Below are 23,509 nucleotides of genomic sequence, written 5' to 3' on the forward strand. Positions count from 1 at the left end.
TATTGGCAGGCACATGCCAAAGCTTATGAAAATCTCGTGCTAATTCTACAGGGTCCGAGACGACCAAAGCTATGGACCGGGTAAGGCAGTCAGCCAAATCATTGGCCTCAGACATGGGTCCTGGAAGCAAAGTATGAGCCCGAATATGTCCAATGAAAAAAGGATTATCTCTTTGTAAAATGCATGCTTGAATTTGACACAAAATATTGGAAACTGTACTTGAATTTCTAACAAAGGCAGCCACCTCCAATGAGGCAACAGCATTCACCACATATTTAGAATCTGAAAATAAATTGAAGGGTTTTGAAAATCTTTTAAAAACTTCCAGCACGGTCATACATTCCGTGACTTGTGGGGAATCAGGTCGAAAGTCAAGCAAAATGGGATCCCTACCTTGAATTACTATGGCACCTTTGCCAGTTTTGGAGACATCAGTAAAAATAGTCAAGGCCATATTAATGGGCTTTTTAAAGGTAACCTTAGGAAAATACACTAAGTTCCTTTCCACAAAATTTAATAGGGGATGTCTTGGATAATGATTATCAATAAGGTTAGGAAAAGCGCAAACCAAAACAGCCCATTCATTTACTGTAGCTGCCAATGTCTCCACCTGTCCCTTGGTATAGGGAATAATCAATTTATCTGGCATGGTAGCAAAAGATGTTAAACAATGTTTTATCCCCAATACCGCTTGAGAAGCAACCAACTCGGGATAATATTGAATGGTTTTGGTACCTGAAGAATTACCATGGATCCACCACAAGGGGCCATCTTGCCATAGCACTCCAGTAGGGTAATGTGCAGTTTTTAAGATGCATAAGAATATGGGCAAATCAGGATCTACTCGGCACAATTGTGCCTTAGTCATTGCTTTCTCCACCTGTTTTAAAGCCTTTTCAGCCAAGGGGGTCAAAGTTCTGTTCGAATTAACATTTGGATCACCTTCCAAAATAGAAAACAAGGGCAACAACTTTGCCCGGGGGATGTTTAAATACCCCCTAATCCAATTAATATCCCCCAATAATTGTTGAAAATCATTAAGTGTCCTCAAATGATGGGTGCGAATGGAAATCTTGAGGGGTCACCGTCAAAGGGGATATAACTGCCCCCAGAAATTTTATAGCAGTAGTCTGTTGGATCTTATCTGGTGCCAAGACCAGGCCCCAACATGTAGAAAAATGAAATTAGATCTACATCCATTTCCATGTACAAAACTTAAGTTTAAATGAGCCAAAGGCCTTAGCATATAAAAATTATGTTGAACCTCACAGAGAAAAAATTTTTTGAAGCACACTTTGCCACATCTCAAACACAGCCTCAGTGGCATAAACATTTGGAGAAACCATAAATCTCCTGAATTGAGAACCTTTTGTATAACAAGGCTATATAGTGGGAAAAGATCTTTACTTATTATAAACCCATTTTAAAAATATATGAAGAACTCAGGAAATTAGTTATTAAAAATTTTAATCCAAAAAATATTTGTTACAGACCTAAACTGAAAACTCTCAGACTAACTTAAAAAATGACTGAGACACTTAAAAAATGCTCAAACATAACATCCTTTATCCATCAGAGAAATGCAAACCAAAACTCTGAGATTTTACCTTATCCTTGTAAAAATGACCAAGATTAAAAATTATTGCTAACAATTTATGTTTAAGAAAATGTGGTTAAAGAAAAAACTCCATTGCTGGAAGTGCAAACTGACAGTCATCTTTGGATCATACATTTTATTGAAAAACCTGAATAAACCAGACTCTCCCAGCAGGAAGAGAAGAACCAAAAATCCAGGACTAGCGTGTACAGCGACCTTGCATCAGGAGCTAGCTGAAGACAAAACCAGACTGCAATTCTGATAATGATCCCAAGAAACAGTGAGTTTCCTCCTTGTGATTATCAGCTTGCTGTGTTTTAGGAACTAACAGATTACGACCTTGGGAGTGGTCCCAAGGCAACCACCTGTGGATTTTTTGGAATTTATGACCCTTTTGGACCACTGGGCAGTGGCCTCTTTTTCAAAAATTCTTTTTCCTGGTACTCAGGGTTGAACTCCTCCCCCGCCAACCAAGGCCGCATGCGCGACCTCAGCAAGGATGGTCTCCCGCGAGCCATGCGGGGGCCCGCGCCATCCCAAGACCCAAGTGAGAGTTTCCCCAGCATTGGGAGTCTCCCACTATGTCTATTTTTTAAAATTAGGCAAATATCTACCTCAAAACTTAGCAATATTCCTTTTGGGCCTAAATACAAAGTTGTTTAACCACAAGAACATGCGCTCAGCCGCTCAGCCTTGCTTGGAGGCTTGGCTGAGCAGAGCGGCTGGGCCCGACCGTTTAAGCTGGTGAGCCTTTCCACGGTTGCGCTGCACTTCTATGCCCTGAGGCCCACGCTGGGAGTGGCCTAGCGTTCTAGCCTGTCTGTCCTCAAGGCAGGTCCTGTGTTTGCAGCTTTGCAGACCCTCCATGCTGCTTGACCTTGGAGCCTCAGCGGTTCACATTTTATCAAATCTGGAGGCCTCGGTAACTCGAACCAGAGGAATATAATTTCCTTTCTTAGCATATCTTGTTTAGCGGCCAGATCTCTACCAAGCCTATCATAGGATGACACATTAAGATTACCAGAGGCGGCTTTCTCCAGCTCTTCCTCCTCCTGAGGGTCTAACTCCTCCTCAGACCGATCCAGGCCCGCAAACTCCTCGAGCACTGGATAGAGGGGACCTCCCCTCTTCTCATTAGCCTCTCTTTTAGAGAGGATTGTATCAGGATCCTTTTCTTTTACCTTTTTTCTTTCAGGCCTTTCCAAGTTTCCTCCCTTTGAATCTGAAAAACCGTTCTTGTGTTTAATCCGGGCCTTTCGCCCCTCTCTCGGAACGTCCACGTTGTTTCCCGCTCTGAGGTTGCGGCCTGATTTACGGCAGTGAAACCAGAGAAAGCAGGCTAGTACTAACACCACAAACGCCATGAACACGAGACCAAACATCCAAGAACCCACTCCCGCAAACAGCATACTTGGGGAGACTGAAATCAGCATACTGGGAGAAACTTACCGACGTCGCCACTCCGCGTGTTGAGTTCAGAATCCTCTTCGGCCCTTCGCCTGGCGACCGAAGTTCCCGGGATTTCGGCACCAGTTGCGGCGGACTTCTTGACCGGTGACGGAAGAACGACCACCACACCAGGATTCAACTCAGATCACGCTTTACTGGAGTGCCCTTGATTGATGGGGGCATGGAACGAGGGGGCAGGAAAACGAGGGACAGGGAGCAAAGGGGCAGGGAGCACAGGGGAGAGGCAGCAGGAAGCGAAGGGGAGCAGGAAGCGAAGGGAGGAGAGAGCAGGAAGCGAAGGGAAGGGGGTGCACTTAGGCAGCCGCTTAAATAGGGAAATGGCACACGGGTCGCCCTGTGATTGGCTGCCACCAACAGCTGACACCAGACCGCATCGGGATAGGCTCAAGAATCCACATCCACCACGCATGCGGGAAGCGGGGACACGCAGCTCTCAGTGGAATAGCCAAATATGGAGTTGTTTAATACCAACAAGACAGAATGTCGGCGCCATCTTGTAATGGCGATCCTGTCCGGCTCACTACAACCAACCACCCAGCAAAACAAATCTTTTAAAGCAATTAGTAATTTAAAAATAGGCAAATTCAGCTGGGCAGTGGTGGTGCATGCCTTTAATCCCAGCACTCAGGAGGCAGAGGCAGGTGGATCTCTGTGGGTTTAAGGGCAGCTGATCTACAAAAGTGAGTTCTAAGATCACTAAGACAAGCCAAGACTGTTACACAGAGAAACTTTGTCTTGAAAAACATAATAATAATAAATAGTAGTAATAGGCAAATTCAGAAGATAGAAAAGATTTTTATTGTTTCTTGGGGAAAGTAATGGGTTTCTCTGGAGATGATGAAAAAAACCTCTGAAGTTACATAGTAATGTTTCCCAACTCTGAGAATATCACACTGAAGGTCTTGTGTAGGACAGAACAAAGGGCTTTCTAGTTGCCATTCTTCCAAGTGAGAGAGCAGAAGGCAAGTGGGGCCCTATTTGAAACAAATTCAAGTTGGAGCAAATCCTGGGCAGAGCAGAAACTAGTAGACATTAAGTGATTAGGTTTTCTAGAGTGCATTTTGTTGGGAGCAGGGGAGATCTGAACCCTAAGTAGGCATGCCCACCTGTCTGCCTGCCCCATCTTGGCCTGGTTGGGGCAGGAGTCTTTGTGTGATATGTGACTGACTGTTGGTTTCCTCAAGAATATTCGAAGTGAAGATTGTATATGCTGGGGAAACCTTTACCTGTTCTCAGACCCATTTCTCTGCTGGGGATTACTTCACATGTTGCCCAGGCTACTCTAGGAACAGACTGTTCAAGGGCTAAAAAGGGCGGGTGATGGAGGCTTAGACCTTTTGGGCAAGAGGCCGATAGGATGAAGAGTTAGGAGTATGGCTTAGTCTGTAGGTCTACCTGGGAGGGTGGGGATTCAACCTCGGGGGGTGAGAAAGGTTTTCTCAGGTAGGATGACAGGAACCTCACCCCCATACACAGCCCAGCACTGATCCACGGCTGTCTTTGGTGGTATCATCCTCTACCCATTTCCTTTTCTGAGCTTGCTAAGGGGCATTTTCTGTCCTTTGGAACTTGTAAGTTTGAACCTGGACCCTTGGTAGCCTTGTTCCATGACAGATGGGAAAAAGGCTTTTAGGGAGCACCCTGCGCTATCTTCTCTCCACGGAGACAGTGGGACCACACCAGCACCCTTTGGACCTCCACCCTCCTAACCAAGGAAAGAGGATCCTCTGCAGGAATAAAAGTATAGAACCTAGAACTGGGGAAATGCCCTGGACCTAGGAACATTGCTTTGGTCTGCCTGCTCTGGGCTGTCCTGTACTTCTTGGTGTGTCCATAGGTTGATGGGAAAATGCCTCACTCCAAGTAGATAAACACTTGGGGACTGCTTTCCTGGATTCAGGCAGCAGGACTGGTCAGGTCCATTGTATTTCTCTGCATGGAACTTGTCTAATTTTGTCCCTTTTATGTGTCTTTGTCCTCTGTCACTGCATGCTGTCTATAGAGGATAAGACCCCAAGTGCAGCTCCCCTCACACCGTTATTTGAGGTATGTAATTCATACTTGTCAATGTAGAGGTGATACTACTTTGCTTTAGAGGCAGAATACACCTTGTGTACCCATCCTAAACGTGCTGAGAAGCTGGATCCCTATGCATGGACCCAGACGAACTTCTAGCCCCCAGGCTTGTTGCTGCTAAGTTATAAATGGCCATCCTCGTGGAAAGCCATATAGTTGGTTACAGCTTCATAGTCATGCTAGGCCCTTCACACTTCATGTGGAACCAGCTGACATTGCAGGGCTCATGGGAATGCAGATAGGACAGGTCTCTCCTCCAAGAGTGGGAGCTCCTGACTAAGAAGATTTACTAGAAATGAAATATTTATGTGTGTGTGCAGGGCCACCTCCAGGGTGCATATGCTTGTCCAGTAAAGGACTTTCAAAAGGAGATGGTCTAGAAAGAGGCCCCCCCCCCAGCCTCCCGAAAGGAGACCAAGCACAGCTAATGCGATGAAACTCAAGCCAGGAGGCTTAAGGTCTAAGGTTTGAGCACTAAACCTATGTCTGAGTCAGCTGCTCCCTGGGGGAGCAGAGCCAGAGTAGCATGGTGTTGCCCCTCTTAGGAAATAAGAATCTTTCTGAGATCTGGTAACGTATCTGTATAACCCTGCAGTTCTGCCCAAGTGAAGAATGCTGCCCTCGGCAGTGCTCAGGCTTATAGAAGAAAAATGGGATGCAAGCTGGGGGCTGATGATATCTGAGAGCACAGCTGGAAGGATAGAGGGCAGCTGTGTGGCTCACCTGGAAGCCAAATAATCTCTGTGGTCAATATTTATGGGAAACACTGCTGTTCCTGATGCACGGATGCTAGTGCTCACGGAAACCCTTTGAAAGAAAAAAGTTTAATTAAAAATTAAATATAGTGTATTATATATGAATATATATATATAAAGGCAAAGTAAAAAATACAGTCTCATTCTAGAAAATACATGACAGAAAAGAATTAGATGGTTCAAAAACTTAACCCTGACAGAGGCAGCTAGCACATCCAGGGCCTGGGCTTCCTAGGGAAGGCACACCGCACAGGAACTCCCAGAAGGAGGCATACGAATGACAGAAGTGGTGCCCTTAGGCCACCAGCTCTATAGACTGCTGCATAGCCTAACATACATCTGCGAAAGGAAAGGAGCAGGCAGAGCCCTGCCGTTTGGCCACATGCTGAAGCGCTGGAAGGCAGGGGCAGTGCCTAGCCTGAGATACAGGCACTATAATAGACTGCGCTGCTGGCATCAGACAGCGCAGAGATGAGGCTACTCTCCTCTGGACACGACATGGCGCGTGGACCCAGTTTGGCCAACGCCACGTGGTAGGGAAGAGTAGTGGCATCCGGTCGAGTCCGGCTGCAGTTGAGATACTGGTCGAATTCGGTGAGGTCTACATCAGCCCAAAGGTCGGCGGTAGGCTCCAGTTGCTCTGTTCCCTCAAGAGGTGCGGCCTCAGGTGGTGGTGACAGAGGACTGGGGTACGGGCCTGGCGTGCCAAGGGTGCCATAGTAGAGGCCCGCGAGCGGCGCAGCAGGCGGCACAGTCCTGAGCGCCTCAGCCAAGGGCGCCCCGTAGCAGAAGCTCGGGTCCCGTGCTAGGTCGGGGGCATAGGGTGCCCGGAAAGCCCTCACAGCACAGTCCTCGGGTGCCAAAGGCGGTGGGAAAAAGGAGGCCTCGCCAGGCTCCAGGCCGTCCAGAGGCGAGCGCTCGGGCGTGGGTAGCCCCAAGCCATCGAACTCTGCGCCCAGCGTGGGCAGCTCGCGGAAGGAACGCGCTGAGCCTGGAGCTGCAGGGAAGGGCTCGGGCGGCGCAGTCGGCTGCACGAGGCCCGGGAGCAAGAGGCCAGGCTCCAGCCTCCGGGCCTTGCGTGCCTGTTTCTTGCGGCGAGGCCGGTACTTGTAGTTGGGATGGTCGCGCAAGTGCTGCACACGCAACCGTTCGGCCTCTTCCACGAAGGGCCGCTTCTCCGCTGTGTTCAGCTCCTTCCACGCTTTGCCTGTGGGCAGCAGGAGCCTGTTAGTGGACCGCCGTCGGGCGCACGACCAGCCGATCCCGCGTGCGCCCTGGGCGCGCGGCGCAAAAATGGCATCGAACCCTGCGCCCGGCCCTGGAGCCCCAGATCCCGACCCCCTCCCAAGAGCCCCCTTCCTTCACCTCCCCTCTCTGCGCTCTCAGCTCTCACCCAGCATCTTGCTCAGCACTGCGTTGTGCAGATCCGGGTTTTGTTGTGCCAGTCGCTTGCGCTCATCCTTCGCCCACACCATGAAAGCGTTCATGGGCCGCCGGATGCGCAGCTCGTCGGCCGTTTGGCGCTCTCCGCGGCCGAAGCCATAGCGCCCTGTCTCGGGGCTGCGCGGTGGGCTCCGCGGAAGGCTGGACGGCGAGGAGGGCTCGGCGGGCGAGACGTTGGTGACAGGGAGGCCGCGCGGTTCAGCAGCGGCCCCGAGTCCGGGGGCCCATGCACAGTCGCGGCGGGAGGGCGGGTCGTCCTGTGCGCCGTAGCCGGGCGGCGATCTCTGCATTCCAGCTGGGCAAGGCCTGGGCAGAACGCAGCGCGGGAGCGCAGAAGACAGTGGCGGGCACTGTGAGGCCAAGTTCGGAGGGCTGACGAACGTCGGATGGAGACGGTGGGGACGTGGTAGCTTGGTGCCAGGAAGGCATCCCAGATATAGAGACATCGGGCCAATCCGCAGCAGAGCGGGCGGGCCGGGGCGGGGCTGCCCCCTCTGCGGTGGCTCCCTTTTTTCTTCCCGGCAGGATCCAGCCGAGGCCTCCCCAGCGCAAAGTCCCCCGCCCCAAATGTCTCTGAAGAAGAGACCCCCGAGTAGGAGAGGGCTGCTGGTGTGGGCTGAGGCTCTAAAGAAGGGGTTCTTCAGGGTTGTCAACTTTCAGAGCGGAGCTGCCACCCCACCCACAGAGACAGACCCCCGGGCAGAAATGAGGGGAGGGGGCAGCGGCATTATATTGGATGAAGGAAGATTTATTTTAGCACCAAGTTCTTGGGAGGTCACTTTCATCGTGCACCTCGGAAAAGGGGATGGGATTTTGGAGATGCTCTTTCCTCTTCCTGTCTGTTGACCCTCCCAGATGCTGAGCTCAGTCGGGTAGTTCGAATGCCTCTCCCAAGTTCTGCCCTTGAGGCTGGGGAAAAAGTGAGCCTTTTCTTCCTTCTTCCATACCCAAACTCTGGGACAAGGCAAAACCTGGCCCTGGCCCACAAGGGAAAGGTAGGTGCAGGGCACAGTCAGTCCCTGCTCCTGTGTGTGGGCTGCTGTAGCTGGTTTCCTTACCTAGGCCAGACAGCTGTCCCAGGAAGAGATAGGGACCTGGGCAGGTGAGACAGAGAAAAATTGGGTGTTTTCCAAAAGAACCCTCATTCATTTTCTTTTTCTGTCTGTCCAGCCACTCCACCAGGAAGGGTTCTGGGCTCCAGAAACTGATGGCTTTCTTCTGAGAGCCGCCTCTTGTCCATTGCCAAGCGTAAACTTTGTAGAGGAAAATCCAAAGTTTTTGACAGCTGTCGGTGACAAGTGCTCTGGACACCCTGCAGCCTTCCCTATCATGTCACGATACTCCATCTTGCACACTGAAAGAGTGAGCCTGTGTGGTTTCTAGGACTGTTCAATGGGTCCTACAGAACCCTGTGCTGTTCCTAAGTAGTCCCTTTCTGAGCACTCTTGCCATGGGGAGAGTCCCAGAGCTCCCTCCAGTCCTTCAGACTAAGGGATGGTAAATATCACTACCTGATATTTTGTCAAGTAGATATGGGATAAAGATTCCATTATAGGCACTGCACCTGCTGCAGGGGCATGAATTTTGAGCAGGGTGGATCTACTGGGGCAACTCAGTACTTTCTCAGAGGGCAGGCAGAGGTGTGGACACCAAGGTGAAAATGCTTGCAGGCCCTTGCCAGTGGTCAGCTCCCTTTCGGCAGGTGTGTGTGGATGGGTAGACTGAACAGGTGGTTCAGGACGGTGGTGAGTGAGGACATGAAGAGCTATGTGAAGATTATTTATTTATTTATTATATTATGTGTATAGTATTCCTTCCACGTGTGCCTGCAAGCCAGAAGGGGGCGTCAGGTCTCATTATAGATGGCTGTAAACCACCATGTGGTTGCTGGGAATTGAACTCAGGACCTCTGGAAGAGCAGTCAGTGCTCTTAACCTCTGAGCCATCTCTCCAGCCCCTATGTGAAGATTTTCATTTTGAGAATGGGCACAAAAAACTAGAGGTGGAGGTTGGAGCACGGGTCAGTGGTAGAGTGCTTGCCCAGCAAGCAAAAGGTCCTAGGTTCCATCTTCAGTACCACAAACAAACTAAATTACTCCCATTGGTTTTTGTCAGAAATTACCCTGACTCCATAGCTATGGATACAGGCTAGGGTTCCCAGAGCCTGGCTCGGCCAGGACAGTAGCTACTTTGAGATGATGTTCACTAGGGCTCCAGAAAAGGATCCCCAGATTCTTTTGCTGCGCCCTCACATACTGGGCTGGGCTTGGAGTTCTGTGATAGCTCAGAACGAGCCTCCTGTTCTGAACAGAGTATCCAGCATAACCTCATTGTTCCACCTCTCCTGTCGCTAGCCAATGACCCTCCTCATAGCCAAGCTGTGGCTCAGATGTCAGCCTGTCATATCCTGTAAGCTGGGCTGGGCAGAAGCCTGCGGGGTGCTCCCTTTTCTCTGTAGGGTCAGGCTACCCTCCCTGCCCACTGCTTGGCAGTGGTGATGCTGGCCGCTCTCACCCTCTATCCAGATGGGACAACAATGGGGGAGGTGACTCCAGTCTGCCAGCAGGGTGGCCCTGACCCTGGAGCCCCAGGGATGGAGGGACTCCCCAAGGCTGTAGAGGGCTGCTGTGGGTGTGGCCAGCTATGCTAGGAGAGGGACATTCCATGTGAATGTCTGTGTGTCTGTGTGTGGTCTACATGTGTGTCTGTCAGGTTCCCAGGGTGTGGGATGAGGTAGACCTTAGTCCTAGAGACTGTCCAAGTCCTTGGGAGTCAGGCATGATAGACTCTCCTATAAGCAAATAGGAACTCAGGAGTTGAGGACAGGAAATCCTACTCATGAAAAAATGTTCTCAGTACCCAGGGAAGGGACCCCCCAAAAGACCTCTTTGTTAGATGAACTGCAGCCCTAGATCTGGCCAAAGAGAGAAGGGAAAATCTGCTGTCGGAACTCCACTTGGCTTACATGGGCACTTACCCATGATAGGAGCTTGTCTATAGAACATCGGAATGGTAGGGCAAATCTTTTCTGCTAGTGCGGGGCTGGTTTGGGTGTCAAGTGGACCCTAGCCCCCTTCCTTTCCGCCTCCATCTATTCTCCTTCGTCAGACTCCCTGGACCCCAGGCTTCCGTGAGGCCTGAAAAGGATGCTGGATAGTTCCCCTTAGTGCCTATGGTGGGGGATTGGCTTGGCTGTGTTCCGCCTGGGGGTGGTGAGACCTCCCAAGCACTGCCTGGGCACAGACCTCCCAGGCTCCCACCAGACAGCTCTGGCTGCTGTACAGCCGTGAGGCTGGGACCAATTACATAGTCCTGTAGGGCTTGGACCCTCCCACTCCCAAAGGGTGGGGTGGGGTCCCTGTCTGAGGGTAACAGAGGTCCAGGTGGATGTCTGTTTTTTGCAGTTAGCCTTCCAGTCTGGACCCTTCTGACATACGACTCTCGGCCCCAAACCTTGCTGGTCTCCCAGTCTCTGGTGGCTGGAGCTAGGGGAATATGAAGATAGGGCCAGGCAGCCTTTGCTGCTCTCCTGGGATCAGAGACTTTAGCAGAGTCTCGATGACTTAGAACATTAGGCATATGTGACTCTCAGGCAGGGATCGGTCTGGTTTAGATGAACTAGGCCTTAGCCTAATAGATCCTTCTACTCCGTGTTCCCAGTTTTGGAAGGCATTGTGTTAGGTTTCTGACATCTTTCTTTTGGGAAAGGACTTCTTTAGGAGACAGGCTGCCTTGGTTTCATGGGTACATGCAGCATGCAACATGAATATGTGTATGAGTGGGGATAGAAGTACTTTAAAATGTTGTTTTCTTGGTCAAGTTCACAGGTTCAGTTCCCAAGCATACGGAGCCAGAATCCCACTCAGAACATAGTGGGAGGGGGAGTGTTGGACTGGTGGAAGGGTAGCATGTAGGGCACCAGTGGTGGTGCACACCTTTAATCATAGCACTTGGGAGGCAGCGGCAGGCAGATCTCTATGAGTATGAGGCAGTCTGGTCTACAGAGAGTTTCAGGACAGCCAAGGCTACACAGAGAAACCTTGTCTCAAAAAGCAAGCAAGCAAAACAAAACAAACAAAAAGATTGAAGCTCATTGTGTTATGTAGTGATGACTTGGTTCTCATTCATTCTGTGCCCTTTGAGCAGCAGGACTGGGTAGGAACAGTATGCATGGGAGAAGCAAATGCAACTTATTACTGCAGGGCCAATATGGATAATGGCAGACCAGAGTGCTATGGACATGCAACAGAGTGGCTTCTGTGGGTGGGCCAGGGATCAGACATGTTTTGAAGGCTGTCCCAGAGTTTCAGAGTTATTATACTGTGGTGGGTATTATCACAGGCACTGTCCACTTTGAGAGTCGCTGGGTGAGAGACTGGGTGAGCCATATTAGAGAAGGCTGAGGTTGCTGGGCAACGTTTTGGAGTGTTCTGGTCCTGGATGACTGCAAGGCCAATTTGTGTCCTCCAAAGTAGTCGCCTGCTGTCTACGGCCTCGGCGGCAGCGGCAGTGCTGCTCTGGCTCTGCAGGGGCTCCATGGGAACCTGGCTGGGGAGCTAGGCTACTCATGGGTTTCCGTGGCGACAACAGGGCGGAGCCAGGAAACAGCCGCTCAGGAAGGAAGGCTGGCCTTCAGGCCAGAGAGAACCCACCGGGCTGAGGAGGCGCCAGACATTCTGTCCAGTTTCCCCAACCCCTGCTGGCCGGTGCTCTCGCCCATTCCGTTGGCCTCACCCTCGTCCCGCCCCCACACCTCAGAACTGCGGAGTCTTTACATAAATAGTAACTTTTATTCTCAGCTCTGTGCATGGCCTGGGTTTGTGGATGTTGCTGTCTCTGTTTTCATGAATGCTTCGGTACCCTTTGTGGTCTTTGCCTATAAGGTGGGCTAAATGCAGACATACTCGGGTCTCTTGAGGCTTCTGGAAGGTAGTACCCATTCTGAATGCCCTGCCATGTTGGTCTGCCCCTTCCTTGCTTTGACCGACTGGGAAATAAAGATAAAGAGAGACCAAGGCAGAGAAAGAACACACCTATCTCCTCTTCCTCCCTCCCTATTCTTTTCCCTCTCTTCAGGTCATTTTTCTTCTTTTTTAAAAATGTTGCTAACTGGGCCAGGCACGGTGGTGTATGCCTTAAATCCCAGCACTTGTGAGGCAGAGGTAGGTGGGTCTCTGTGAGTTTAAGGCCTGCCATGAGTTCCAGGACAGCCAGGACTAAGTAGAGAGACTCTGTCTCAAAAATAAACAAAAATGTTGCTAGTTATGGTGGCATTGGAACTCACTATGTATCTCAGGCTGGTTTCTGTTTTCTGAGTTTCAGGGTTTTACCTGTAGAAATTACACCCAGCTTTGTATGCTTCCCCCACCCCTTTCCTGGCTGGTGACAAATGGCTTTGGTGGGAACCCGCTGTTTAGGGACAGAATTCATTGGGGTCGGGGTTATTGAGTCCCCTTCTGACTCCAGTCTGCCTTCCGAGGTAGGAAAATTGGTAGCTCCAATTCTTACTGTGACATATGTTTCCATTCTGGTGTGGAAAGGTTAAAAATCAATAAATCACAAATAAGTCCTGTTGTTCCTTTTGGAGACTACAGCACCCGGTATTCCCAGGCGGTCTCCCATCCAAGTACTAACCAGGCCCGACCCTGCTTAGCTTCTGAGATCGGGCGCATTCAGGGTGGTATGGCCGTAGACGGAGGCATAATGGGAGTGCTAGGTATGAGAAAGGGCTATGTCAGTATCTACACCCTGTTTTTTCATGAGTGGTTTTTGAGCCCACACCTGAAAGAAACGTGAAGAAACCATACAAGAAGCATGCTACCCAGATGGGGAGCTGTTTAAAGTCACTGCGGGGGTGGGGGGAGGGAGGGATGAAGCATGAGAGTTGAGGATCAAGAGGCCCAGTGCAGCCTGGAAGGATCTTGATTTTTCCTTTGAATGTGACTTTGGAAGAGCTTTCAGTGACTTGGCATCCCACAAAGCTGAGCTCGGCTTTGCTCCTGCAGGGGCTTGGCTGTGGCTGACTTTGTCCAGGCTGGTCTCTGCAGGATGGCAGGCAGGCCAGGCAGGCAGGCAGGCAGGCAGGCTGCCTTACAGTTCCACAGGTTTGCTGCCTCTGAGTCAGACCTCCATGCTTCATCCACTGTCTCTGACCTTGTGGCTGCCTGGGGCTCCTTAGGGTAGAAGGGTGGAGTGGCCGCCAGGCTGGCGGGCTGGCAGGGCAGGGGGGCGGCATTTCTGGGAATTGTGTGGGGGAAGCACATTCACATTGTTAGAGCAAGCCTGCAGCTAGGGCCTCAATGGCCTCTAGGGGATGCCTCCTGCCTCCCTAGCCCTGCCTCTGGTGGGGGAGGAGGGGGACAAAGCTGGACCCTGGCCAGGCTGTGGGCTGGCGGGGGACTTTCCAAACAGACATTTCCATGAGCCCATGGCTCTTCCCATTCTGTAGACTAGGAGACTGAGGCTCCGAGAGCTGGCATCTACGCAGACAAAGGCAACACTCATGTGCCCAGCCTCCACCTCCTATCCCCAAATGACCAGAGACTCGGATCTGTTTCTAGTCACTGCCCTGTCTGATCACAGAAGCCAGTGTCCAAGGAGGGCCTAAGGTGGGACTGGCGATGGTTATAGCCCTGTGGTGGAGACCTGTGACCCCCCAAATGGGCCGGAGGGCCCCGAGACCTTCATGCAGGGGAGCGATTACTTTATGGTGGCAGGATTAGGACCTCCTGGGGCTTAGGATGCCTCCCAGTCTGTGATGATGGGGAAACAAGGGGCTCCGTGTGAGCTTGGCAGTGTGAGTCTTCCCACCCACCACCGCCCTACCTTGGCCAGAGGGGAAGCATTCAGGCCACCACTGGGGTCAGGGCCAGCTCTGGGCAGACTGGGATTGGGGGTAGGGATCACAAATAGAAAAATAAATGGCTTGAGCTTCCGCTGTTTCCTGAACTGAGGAAGGGGGATGGGCAGGCTTTGGGCCAAAGGTGCAGTTGGCTTGGTGGGGCAGAGCCTGGGGATGTCCCATGATCCCACCCCATTAGGGCATTGTCTGCCCTTTTCAGACCTTCGAGCTGGAATATCTCCTCCTCAGGAACCCTAGAGTAGGGCAATGTTGCTCACTGAGGGCTCCTGAGGTTGGAGAGCCACTGCAGGAAGGAACAGGTTTTTAAGGAAAATTGGGTGTATCCCAGGAAGGTTGGGTGCAAAAGCCAAATGATGAACCGCGAAGAAGTCTCACCTAGGTGTTCTGGGAACTTGGAAAAGCCCTCGGTGGTAGATAGGATGGGAGGGTAAGCAAGGCTATCTCCCAGAAGCAGGCAGGTGTGTCCCTCTCCATCACCTTCAGAGGGTTAGGGTAGAGGACAACACCATGTTGGAATGAACACCTGTTGGTATTCAGATGGTCTTTGGTGGGGAGGTTTCACTGAAGATTAAAACTCCCAAAGTCAGCAAGGGGTGTGTGTGTGTGTGTGTGTGTGTGTGTGTGTATACTGATGTTGTGGGAGGTTCTCTGAGCAAGGGCCAGAAGGTTGGATTTGAAGCTCCTGTAGGGTCTGGTGTTAGCGTTTTTTGTTTGTTTGTTTTTGAGACAAGGTCTCTCATGTAGCCCTGGCTGCCCTCAAACTGGATATGTATCTGAGGATGACTTTGAACTTCTGATCTTCCTGCCTCTGCCTGTCAAGTTCTGGGAGTACAGGCTGGGTTACAGTACAGTACCTGTGATGCCTGGTTTGATGCAGTACTGCAGGTTGAACCCAGGGTTTCCTCTGTGCTAAGCAAACACTACCAACTGAGCTAATACCCAGATCAGGGAATGAAGTTTTCTAAGGCCGAGATGTGGAAATATCTAGCTGGTCAGTGCCAGCCCCACAAGTGAGGACCCCTAAGGAATGAATACATCTTTGATCTGGCTTTTTTTTTTATTTTTTTATTTTTATTTTGTTATCATAGCTCCCCTGCTGGTGATCCTCTGGACTTTCCTCTAAAAGAAGCCACTGTCTGAGCAGGTTTGTGGGTTGCTTCTGCCACCTACAGGCTGCTGTTTTTCACAATGGGATGACTACTAGGAGGTGGACAATCCCTTCAGCCAAACAGCATGGTTGAAGGCCATGTGACTCCTTTATTCCCTGTGCTATGGTGGGGTCCTGCAAGCATCAACTCGATGATAAAACACAGGGTTCCCTTTCTCAGAACTTATTTGGTTGGGTTTGGCTTAGAGCAAGGGCCCAGTGCCAGTAAAGGGCAGAATCAGAGTTGGAATGGAAGCTGCAGAGCTGTATTTATCCATCACTGCACCCTGGAAAAGCTTTGTTTGTTTGTTTCAAGACAGGGTCTCATTACGTAGCCCTGGTTGTCCTGGAACTCACTATTTAGACCAGGTTGGCCTCGAACTCACAGAGATCTGCCTGCCTCTGCCTCACAGGTGCTGGGATTAAAAGTGAGCACTGCCATGCCCAGATCTCTTTATTTATTGTCATAGTGCCAGGGCCTTGTGTGCGTAGCCAGGGTTCTACCTCTGAGCTACTTCCCAGCCCTTGCCTGTTGTTTTGATCTGCATCTCCCTAATGGCTAACGAGGTTGAGTGCCTTTCACATGCTTGCTGGTGTGTACGCTTTCTTTGGGAACATGTCTGTTCAAATCCTAGTGCTGTGGGACAGGGTGCTGAAGATGTCATAACTGATTAAATGGTCAGCCCAGGCCATCTGTCAATTCCGTTTGCACCCTGGCCTCGTGGTCACTACGGGTACAATTCAGACACCTGTCTTTTGGCACCACAGAAGAGGAACAGGATACCTCTTTTCCTTGCCTGGGCATGGCTGTGATGTTCCTGCGACACTGACTCACTGTCTGATTGCCCTGCTCTGTTCTCAGTGTATAATGTGAATGGGATGATCCTGATCACAGCCTCTGTCATTCTTACTTCACAGGTTGGGAGACGAGCAGAACCTGGGATATACATCCTGTGAGGTTGACTTCAGAGGCTGGATTCTTGCCCAAGAAGCCTTTTCAGAGAGTTGGGGGTCCACACAGCCCAGTGTGAGCAGCATCTGCGCAGAAGCAAGAACGACCTAAAATTGGCTTGGCAACGATTGGAGTGTGTCAAGTCCAACCGGGCGTAGGTTGAGCTGAGAGGTCCCAACGCCACGGAGGCGGAGGCGACCGGACTCGACCAGCGGAGGAGCACAGCTTCGCTAGCAAGCGGCTCAGAAAGGGTTTTGTTCAACACCGCAGCGCAGTGGGTTATCTTTACTCCTCCCCTCAAGCTCCACCCTCTCCCCAGCTTTCAGAGGGTGTGTGTGTGGGGGGGGGGGACGTAAGGAGGAACTATCTTTTCCAGTGGGTCGCGCGCCACGCGCCACGCAGTCGTCTGGGAGTTGTAGTCCCGGGGGCGGAGACTTTTTTTTTTTTTTATTGTGTTGCACGCGGCCGCCAGGGGAGGTTTGGACCGCGCATCTAGGCGGCGGCGGCGGCGGCGGCGGCCGAGGTCGGGCCGGGCGGCTCAACTGGCGCAACCCGCCGCCACCGAGGTGGTGATGGGCAAGGAGGAGGAGATTGCGCGGATCGCCCGGAGGTTGGACAAGATGGTGACCAGGAAGAGCGCGGTGAGGGGCGCGGGCCGCCAGGACCCTGGGGCCCCCGCTCCGCGGAGACCCACCGAACCCACCCACGGGGAGAATGATACTCAGACCAGTCGAGACCCCTGCCCCGGGCCCGCCCTCTACCTTGTCCTGGGACTGCTGCTTCACACTGGACTTCAAGTTGACTTGAGAGCCGCCCACTGGCCCCATCGCCCAGCGGTGGTCGCGTGCGTTCTTAGTCCAGCCGTTGTCTCCCATGTCTGCCCCCACCCTACAGAACCAGGTTTCTCTAATACTCCCCACCCCCAACCCCGTTTAGGCCTCAGGCAGCAGTAAGCCGGTGTGGGAGACAGTAGATTCCAAAATGAACCTGTATCCTTGAGACCCTTGTAGACCAACTCTGCCCCTCGTCTTGCCCCGAGGCACTGTGGGCTTGGCAGTCTAGCCCGCCTTTCGGTCGACCCTGGCCACTCTTGTAACCTTTCAGGAGCATCCTTAGAGGATGATGGCACTTGCATCTTTTCTTCCGTGGGTGGGAAGGGACCAGGAGGTAGCCTTAAGGCTAAGTATGACCCGCCCATCCGCGGCACCAATCCCCAGGGCAGCCCAGATGGTGGCTGAGTCATGTCTGTAGAGCCTCCCCAGGTCTGTACTTGGAGTGGAGGGCTGCAGGACAGATTTTGGGGATGCCCCCAAAAGGATTGCCTTGGGTTCCTGTTGTTCAGGGTTGGAGGGCTGGAGTCCACTCTGCAATCACCTGCACTGCAGAGGCTTGCTGGTGCTTCTTTCCTCTAAGGGTGTTAAACCTAAACGACAGCAAGAGTGGAAAGTCACAGACAGGACTGTACAGTGGAGAAGGGAAATGACAGAGGTTCCAGGAGGTTGCAGCAACCTGAGAGGCTGATTGGTGTACTGGTGTACAGTCTCGGAAGCAGGATCCGCTTTAGGGCCATGAAACATTAGCCCCAGACCCTCCCATTGCCTCTAGTATGGAAGGTTTGAATGAGCTCATAGTGGCAACCTGGAGGATAGCAAGCACAACAGTGTTGGGTGTTGGAAGAGTCTGTCTCGGTTGTAGGAAGGAGGAATAAAGCTTTGTAGTGCCAGGGAGAAGAGCAGTCTTAGGCAGAATGAGGGTTTTAAGGTAGGAAGAGGAGGAGCCTTCAAGGTGCAGCCTGTCTGTAGATACTGAAGAATAGAGCTTGGTAGGGGAAGAAAACCAGGCTTGTCTGTTAAAATATTTGGAAGTGCTGCACTGACGGATGGGCACTTTGAGGAGGCTGCTCTGCCACTATGGCACAGATGGACTATGGCTAAGGAACCTGAGTTATATCTCTGAGTGTCCTTCCAGGAACTGGGGCATATTTTTTTTTCTCTAGTAGTTTGCTCTGTGACCTGATGTGGTTACCATGAGGTCTGGAGGTCACCACAGATGCAGGGTGAGAAACCACCCGATCTTTGAGGAGAGCACTGTTAAGCTGTTTGCTGTTTGCCTCAATTTCTTTCCTAGTGATGTACGGCCATATGCGCAGTGCTCTGATCTTCTCAAGGTAGAGGAGTGGCTTCCTTCTGACATACAAATTTTCTCTCATGATCAGGAAGAGGTGGGATTGTTTAATGCCCTTTATGAAGGCCGTTTTCCCTTCCAGGAGGGAGCCATGGATTTGCTGCGGGAGCTGAAGGGCATGCCTGTTACATTACACCTGCTCCAGGTAAGCTCTTCCAGTCCTGGACTAGGATGGTTCCAGAGACAGCAATTCCAAGAACAGGGCTCCTTATATGACTCCCACAAGGCTTAGCTGGCACAAACAACTGTTCTAAGGAGAGGGTTTCTGATTCTTTCTGGTGATCAGGGAGGTGGGAGGGGGTGCTCGGGAGAGGTGTCCTTCTGCCCCTGCCCATTCCCTAGCCCTTCCCTGTGGGAGCCAAGAGCCCCTACCACCTCTGACCCTGGACACTTGTCTTGCAGTCCACCCGTGTTGGGATGTCTGTCAATGCCCTGCGGAAGCAGAGCTCGGATGAGGAGCTCATTGCGTTGGCCAAGTCCCTCATCAAGTCCTGGAAGAAGCTCTTGGGTGCGGGTCAGAATGTAAAGGGTGTCTCGTGTTGCTCAGTACGGTATAGAGTGCCAGCCCTGCCGCACTTACTCAGGCTGTCTGGTTGTGGGATACAAAACAGGCCAGAAAGTGCCCATCCCTGGGCTGGAAGTGAATGAGCACGATGGCTGTTATCTGCTGTGGTGGGGAGGGGATGGCCTGGGAGGGTGTATGCCGAGGAGGAGGTTTTCAAACTGCAGGAGGTCAACAGAAAAGTTAGGATATTCCAGATGAAGGAGGAGGAGGTGGGGCCGCTACCTATCTATGCAAGAGGTGAGCTAGGCAGACAGCAACTATTTGTGGGGACAGTGAATAACTGGTCTGCAGAGATGGCAGCCATTCTTGGGCTTTGTCTACAAAGCTCTCTGAGACAACTCAGGATCTGCCCCTCCTTACAGTCGTCACATGGCCATTGAGAGGCTAGCAGTGTAAGTTTATCCTGGTCCATAGTTCAGGCTTTGGGCAAGGCCCTGCCCATGTTGTCAGAAGAAGCCTTTTATGAGGCATATGCAGGTTCAACCTGAAGAATCCCACAGCAGCTTGCTTGAGTGAGGCTTAAGGAAGGTGGGTCCTGAAGAGGCTGGTGGGCTTGCTGGGGACTGGGAGGAAGGTCAGGTGGCCTCCTGGTACTTTGCTTGTCTAATGGCTTTAAGCAGTGGGGATAATGGCCAGGTTGAGGCTGGGCTAGCACCTGGCTGCCTGATCCTGACCAGACTATACCATTTGTTTTCTGATAATGGCAGATGTTTCTGATGGCAAGACCAGGGATCAAGGGAAGGGCACGCCTCTGCCCACATCGTCCTCAAAGGATGCCTCAGGGACTGCGGATCTCAGGTAGCATATCTGAAGGCAGGTATATACATTTCTGCCTCTTGCCTCAGTTTCCTCAGTGGGAAAAGAAGGCTGATGTCCATTTGCCTGGACATCATTCCCCTGAGGGAGAGGCCCTCTCCAGGACACCATTTATAAGGTTAGCCAGCCTCATGCTGGATACTGTCCCACCCACTGAAGATGTCTGGCTGTGTCTGCCTGGCTGTCAGTGTCATTGAGACCTTCAGTAAGGAGGGGCTACCCAACAGGAGCTGGCCTGGCCCCAGGCTCCCTTTCCTGCTTCTATCTTTTTGCTGCTCAGCAGGATTGGTGAATGGGTCCCTCATGCAAATGCTATTGGAGCTACAGGTGGGCACAGCCCATATCTCCACATTCAAGCGTTGCCACACCACTGCCTTAAAGGTGGTCAGGGCAGACCTGTTACCATGGAGACGAGGGGCATTGCTAGTCACAGGCCATGGATGACAGGCTGCTTTGATCAGATGGTAGCAGTGGCCAGGCCACAACAGCCTATGCTCTGAGCTCTAGCCTAGCAGTCCAGATATAATATTATGTCCTGAGCTCATTAGCACGCCTGTACAGATGATTTTGCTCCAAAAAGCCCCCTGATGCTGCTGGTTTCCAGAGGAGAGGGCCTGGTGGGTATAGCATGACTGTTGGACAAGCCTTTCACTGAGCCCAGACCTGAGATCCTTGCCCAATTTCATTTTTGTTTTGGGGTTACCTGTGACATTAAGACTTGACTTTGGGTGACTCTCCACCTCATCTTTACTCCAGGCAACCGGAAGTATCTGCCTTATTCTGCCATTAGCAGACAGGTGTTCACAGCATGGCCCATGTCCTGGGTTTCTTGGGAAGCAGACACTCTGGAGCTAGCAAGAATATCTCAGCCCAGTTTGACCAGAGAGCACTGCTCAGACACGGATTGTTGAAGGCTCTGGCATCCATTTGGGGAGTGATCTGTGATCCACTGTGGACCTTCTAGCCAATGCTCTTCTCTGACAAGGGCGGAGCACACAAGCATTCTAGGCTGAACTAAGGATGGACCTAGCTGGGGGTCTGTCAGGATAGAGCAAATGGGCTTTGGGGGTCAGCATGGCATCCGCATTTGCTTTTCTGGGGATTATCACACAGAGAGGGCACTAGGTAGCCAACAGTGGTGTCCAACAGCTGCTGGACGCACAACTTGGCTTAACAAGCTTAGTCTAAGCCCAGCTGGCTTTGTCTCTCTAGCTGCAAGAAGCCAGACCCACCTAGGACCTCATCCACTCCGAGGATCACCACATTTCCCCCAGTACCCATTACCTGCGATGCTGTACGAAACAAATGCCGTGAAATGTTGACTTTGGCCCTGCAAACGGACCGTAAGTATTGCAAGCTCTGGATTTTGACACTTCTCCAGATTCACAGGGTGGCCTGGACCTCCGCCTGCTTTACAGGTTGCTGCCTGAGAGCTAACACTTTCTCTCTTGTTTGAGACAAGGTTTCTCTGTGTAACAGCTCTGGCTATCCTGGAAATTGTTTTGTAGACCAGGCTGGCCTTGAATTCACAGAGATCCACCTGCCTCTGCCTTCTGAGTGCTGGGATAAAAGGCATGCACCACCACTGCCTGGCAACAGCTCTTCTCTTTAGCCCACTATGACTTAGGGAGGAGGTGGGGTTTTGGAGTCATCAGAACACCTGTATCTTGGGGGTCTCCCAGGAATGCAAGTGCCTTCTAGAGCTCTGTGCAAGCAGAGGGGTGGCAGGTGCAAAAAGCCAGTGTGTGGGGGGACTAATGAGGGTTCCCTTTTGCAGATGACCATGAGGCCGTCGGTGTAGACTGTGAGCATCTGTCAGCTCAGATCGAGGAGTATATCCTTTGTACAGTGTATACAAGGTCCAAGACTTCTGGTAGAATCTGTAGGCCAGTGAGTTGTGCTTCTCCAGTAGTTGTTAGACACCATTGGCAGATTATCCAGCGCTCTCTTGGGGTGGTCCCCTAACTTTACCTGGGCCATAGATGAATAAGGGGCTATGACTACTTAATATATAGATCTGGGCCTCAAACAGGAACAACACTATAGCCCTTCAGTTCCCCACAGGGCTTGAGTGGGCAGACTCATGACTCCAAGGAGGGGATGGAGCTCAGAAACCTCAGATGCATCCTTAAATACCCTTACGCATCTTCCTGGACGTGGGAAACACAGACATGAAGTACAAGAACCGTGTGCGGAGCCGAATCTCCAACCTGAAAGATGCCAAGAACCCTGGCCTGCGGCGGAACGTGCTGTGTGGTGCCATTACACCCCAGCAGATAGCCGTGATGACATCAGAGGTGAGCCCCAGTGGAAGGGCTGGGGCAGGCTGTTTGTATAGAGCTGCAGGCTGAGCACTTGGCCCCTTTATCAGGAGATGGCCAGTGATGAGCTGAAGGAGATCCGTAAGGCCATGACCAAGGAGGCCATCCGTGAACATCAGATGGCCCGTACAGGTGGCACACAGACCGACCTGTTCACCTGCAGCAAGTGCAGGAAGAAGAACTGCACCTACACGCAGGTTGGGGTCCACTCTATCTCCCTTGGCTGGGACCTCAGGGCACACCAATCCTCTCCATGGATACCACCTTTGTCCCTACTTCTCCTGGTCTGGGGCTCTGTGCTAGGGCTAAGTGGCTTGGCCCTGCCCAGCTTGGAGAGACAGGAGTGTAGTCTTCTGTTTGGCAGTGGCTGTGGGACCTTCAGACCCTGCTATGGAGGTGGAGGCTTAAATATTTTGGGGAGACCATGTGGATTCCAGGACATACTGGGGACTTGGGAAGCTGCCATCATCTGTAACAGGGCATGAGGGGCAGAGCAGCTCAGTCTCCACTACCTGTAAGGACTAAGCCCTGTCATAGAAGGTTTTCTCTTCCGTCTCCCAGATGACCAGGGCCACTGGCATCTCTGCTGATCCTTTCAATATATAGACCCTCCTTTGGGAATTCTGTACTTAGCCAACACTCTGGACTCTACTGAGCCCAGTTGTTCAGGCCCACAAAGATCTCTGTTGTGGTGATCCACCTTTTCCATAGACTTATGGAGGTTTTAGAAGGTTGAGGTCACTGGGAAGTTTCAAATCAAGTCATCAGTAGAGATCGGGGATTCAGCCACCCACCTTACAGGTACAGACTCGCAGCTCGGATGAGCCCATGACCACTTATGTTGTCTGCAACGAGTGTGGGAACCGCTGGAAGGTAGGTAGGTGGGCCCAGAATGCTCACCTCCAGTCCTGTCTCAGAATATATTGGACCTGAACTAGGAACCAGGGCCCACTGTACCAATAGCCTCCTGGGAGTCTCTGGGGAGGAGCCCCATGCCTGTCCATCCTGTTACTGCCCTGGGGGGTGGTGTGTGTCATGTGGGGCCTTGGCCAGACACTTCCCTACCTTCCTGCAGTTCTGCTGAACCCTTGTACGTACTGCTGTGTTGTAGTCCTGGCCATGGCTAGCATTGCCCCCTCCTGCAATGTTCTTGGACACAGCTTCTCTGGAGATCCCCAGAAGGTGGCATGCCCTGTCCCAGCCTGCCTGCCTGGTGTGCACCTTTCTGCCCTTTGTCCCTCATTATTAAATGTTTTCTTTTGCCTTCCTCTGGCCTTGCTCCTGGTAGGGGCTAAACACTGGCTCCAGCTGGGTCTGTCCT

The 23,509-nt window shown here is 51.8% G+C and overlaps 2 protein-coding genes and 1 pseudogene across 8 annotated transcripts; 1 reads left to right on the plus strand and 2 right to left on the minus strand.

The window, feature by feature from the left end:
- Positions 1 to 5,948: 5,948 nt before the first annotated feature.
- Positions 5,949 to 7,759, minus strand: Sox18 (SRY-box transcription factor 18). The gene is made up of 2 exons (XM_075963436.1): positions 7,292 to 7,759; positions 5,949 to 7,105 (listed from the first exon to the last, which is right to left on the minus strand). Exons 1-2 carry the CDS (start codon positions 7,629 to 7,631, stop codon positions 6,312 to 6,314), a joined length of 1,134 nt encoding a protein of 377 aa, XP_075819551.1. The 5' UTR covers positions 7,632 to 7,759; the 3' UTR covers positions 5,949 to 6,311.
- Positions 7,760 to 12,926: 5,167 nt separating this feature from the next.
- LOC142845343 (5S ribosomal RNA) lies at positions 12,927 to 13,035 on the minus strand (annotated as a pseudogene).
- A 3,712-nt stretch (positions 13,036 to 16,747) lies between these two features.
- On the plus strand, positions 16,748 to 23,455 carry Tcea2 (transcription elongation factor A2). Of its 7 annotated transcripts, none has more exons than XM_075963439.1 (10): positions 16,748 to 16,943; positions 18,569 to 18,631; positions 18,889 to 19,015; positions 19,759 to 19,849; positions 21,080 to 21,210; positions 21,645 to 21,701; positions 22,010 to 22,164; positions 22,239 to 22,385; positions 22,990 to 23,061; positions 23,264 to 23,455. In XM_075963439.1, exons 1-10 carry the CDS (start codon positions 16,875 to 16,877, stop codon positions 23,270 to 23,272), a joined length of 921 nt encoding a protein of 306 aa, XP_075819554.1. In that variant the 5' UTR covers positions 16,748 to 16,874; the 3' UTR covers positions 23,273 to 23,455. The 7 variants fall into 7 exon arrangements, with proteins under 7 accessions (XP_075819554.1, XP_075819552.1, XP_075819558.1 ...); XM_075963440.1 differs by adding an exon at positions 18,430 to 18,469 and having other exon boundaries at positions 16,752 to 16,943; positions 22,990 to 23,455; XM_075963437.1 differs by having other exon boundaries at positions 22,990 to 23,455.
- The last annotated feature ends 54 nt before the right edge of the window (positions 23,456 to 23,509 follow it).

The sequence above is a fragment of the Microtus pennsylvanicus genome, chromosome 2 (genome assembly GCF_037038515.1).
Source record: "Microtus pennsylvanicus isolate mMicPen1 chromosome 2, mMicPen1.hap1, whole genome shotgun sequence".
Classification (NCBI taxonomy): domain Eukaryota; kingdom Metazoa; phylum Chordata; class Mammalia; order Rodentia; family Cricetidae; genus Microtus; species Microtus pennsylvanicus.

Bases quoted from the DNA above. Each gene is read 5' to 3' on its own strand.
- Sox18 (XM_075963436.1), bottom strand. From the start codon at position 7,631: ATGCAGAGATCGCCGCCCGGCTACGGCGCACAGGACGACCCGCCCTCC. The intron at 7,106-7,291 runs GTGAGAGCTGAG...TGCTGCCCACAG, and splicing joins AGTGCTGAGCAAGATGCTGG to GCAAAGCGTGGAAGGAGCTG.
- Tcea2 (XM_075963437.1), top strand. From the start codon at position 16,875: ATGGGCAAGGAGGAGGAGATTGCGCGGATCGCCCGGAGGTTGGACAAG. The intron at 19,016-19,758 runs GTGTCTCGTGTT...TGATAATGGCAG, and splicing joins TGCGGGTCAGAATGTAAAGG to ATGTTTCTGATGGCAAGACC. The intron at 19,850-21,079 runs GTAGCATATCTG...TTGTCTCTCTAG, and splicing joins TCAGGGACTGCGGATCTCAG to CTGCAAGAAGCCAGACCCAC.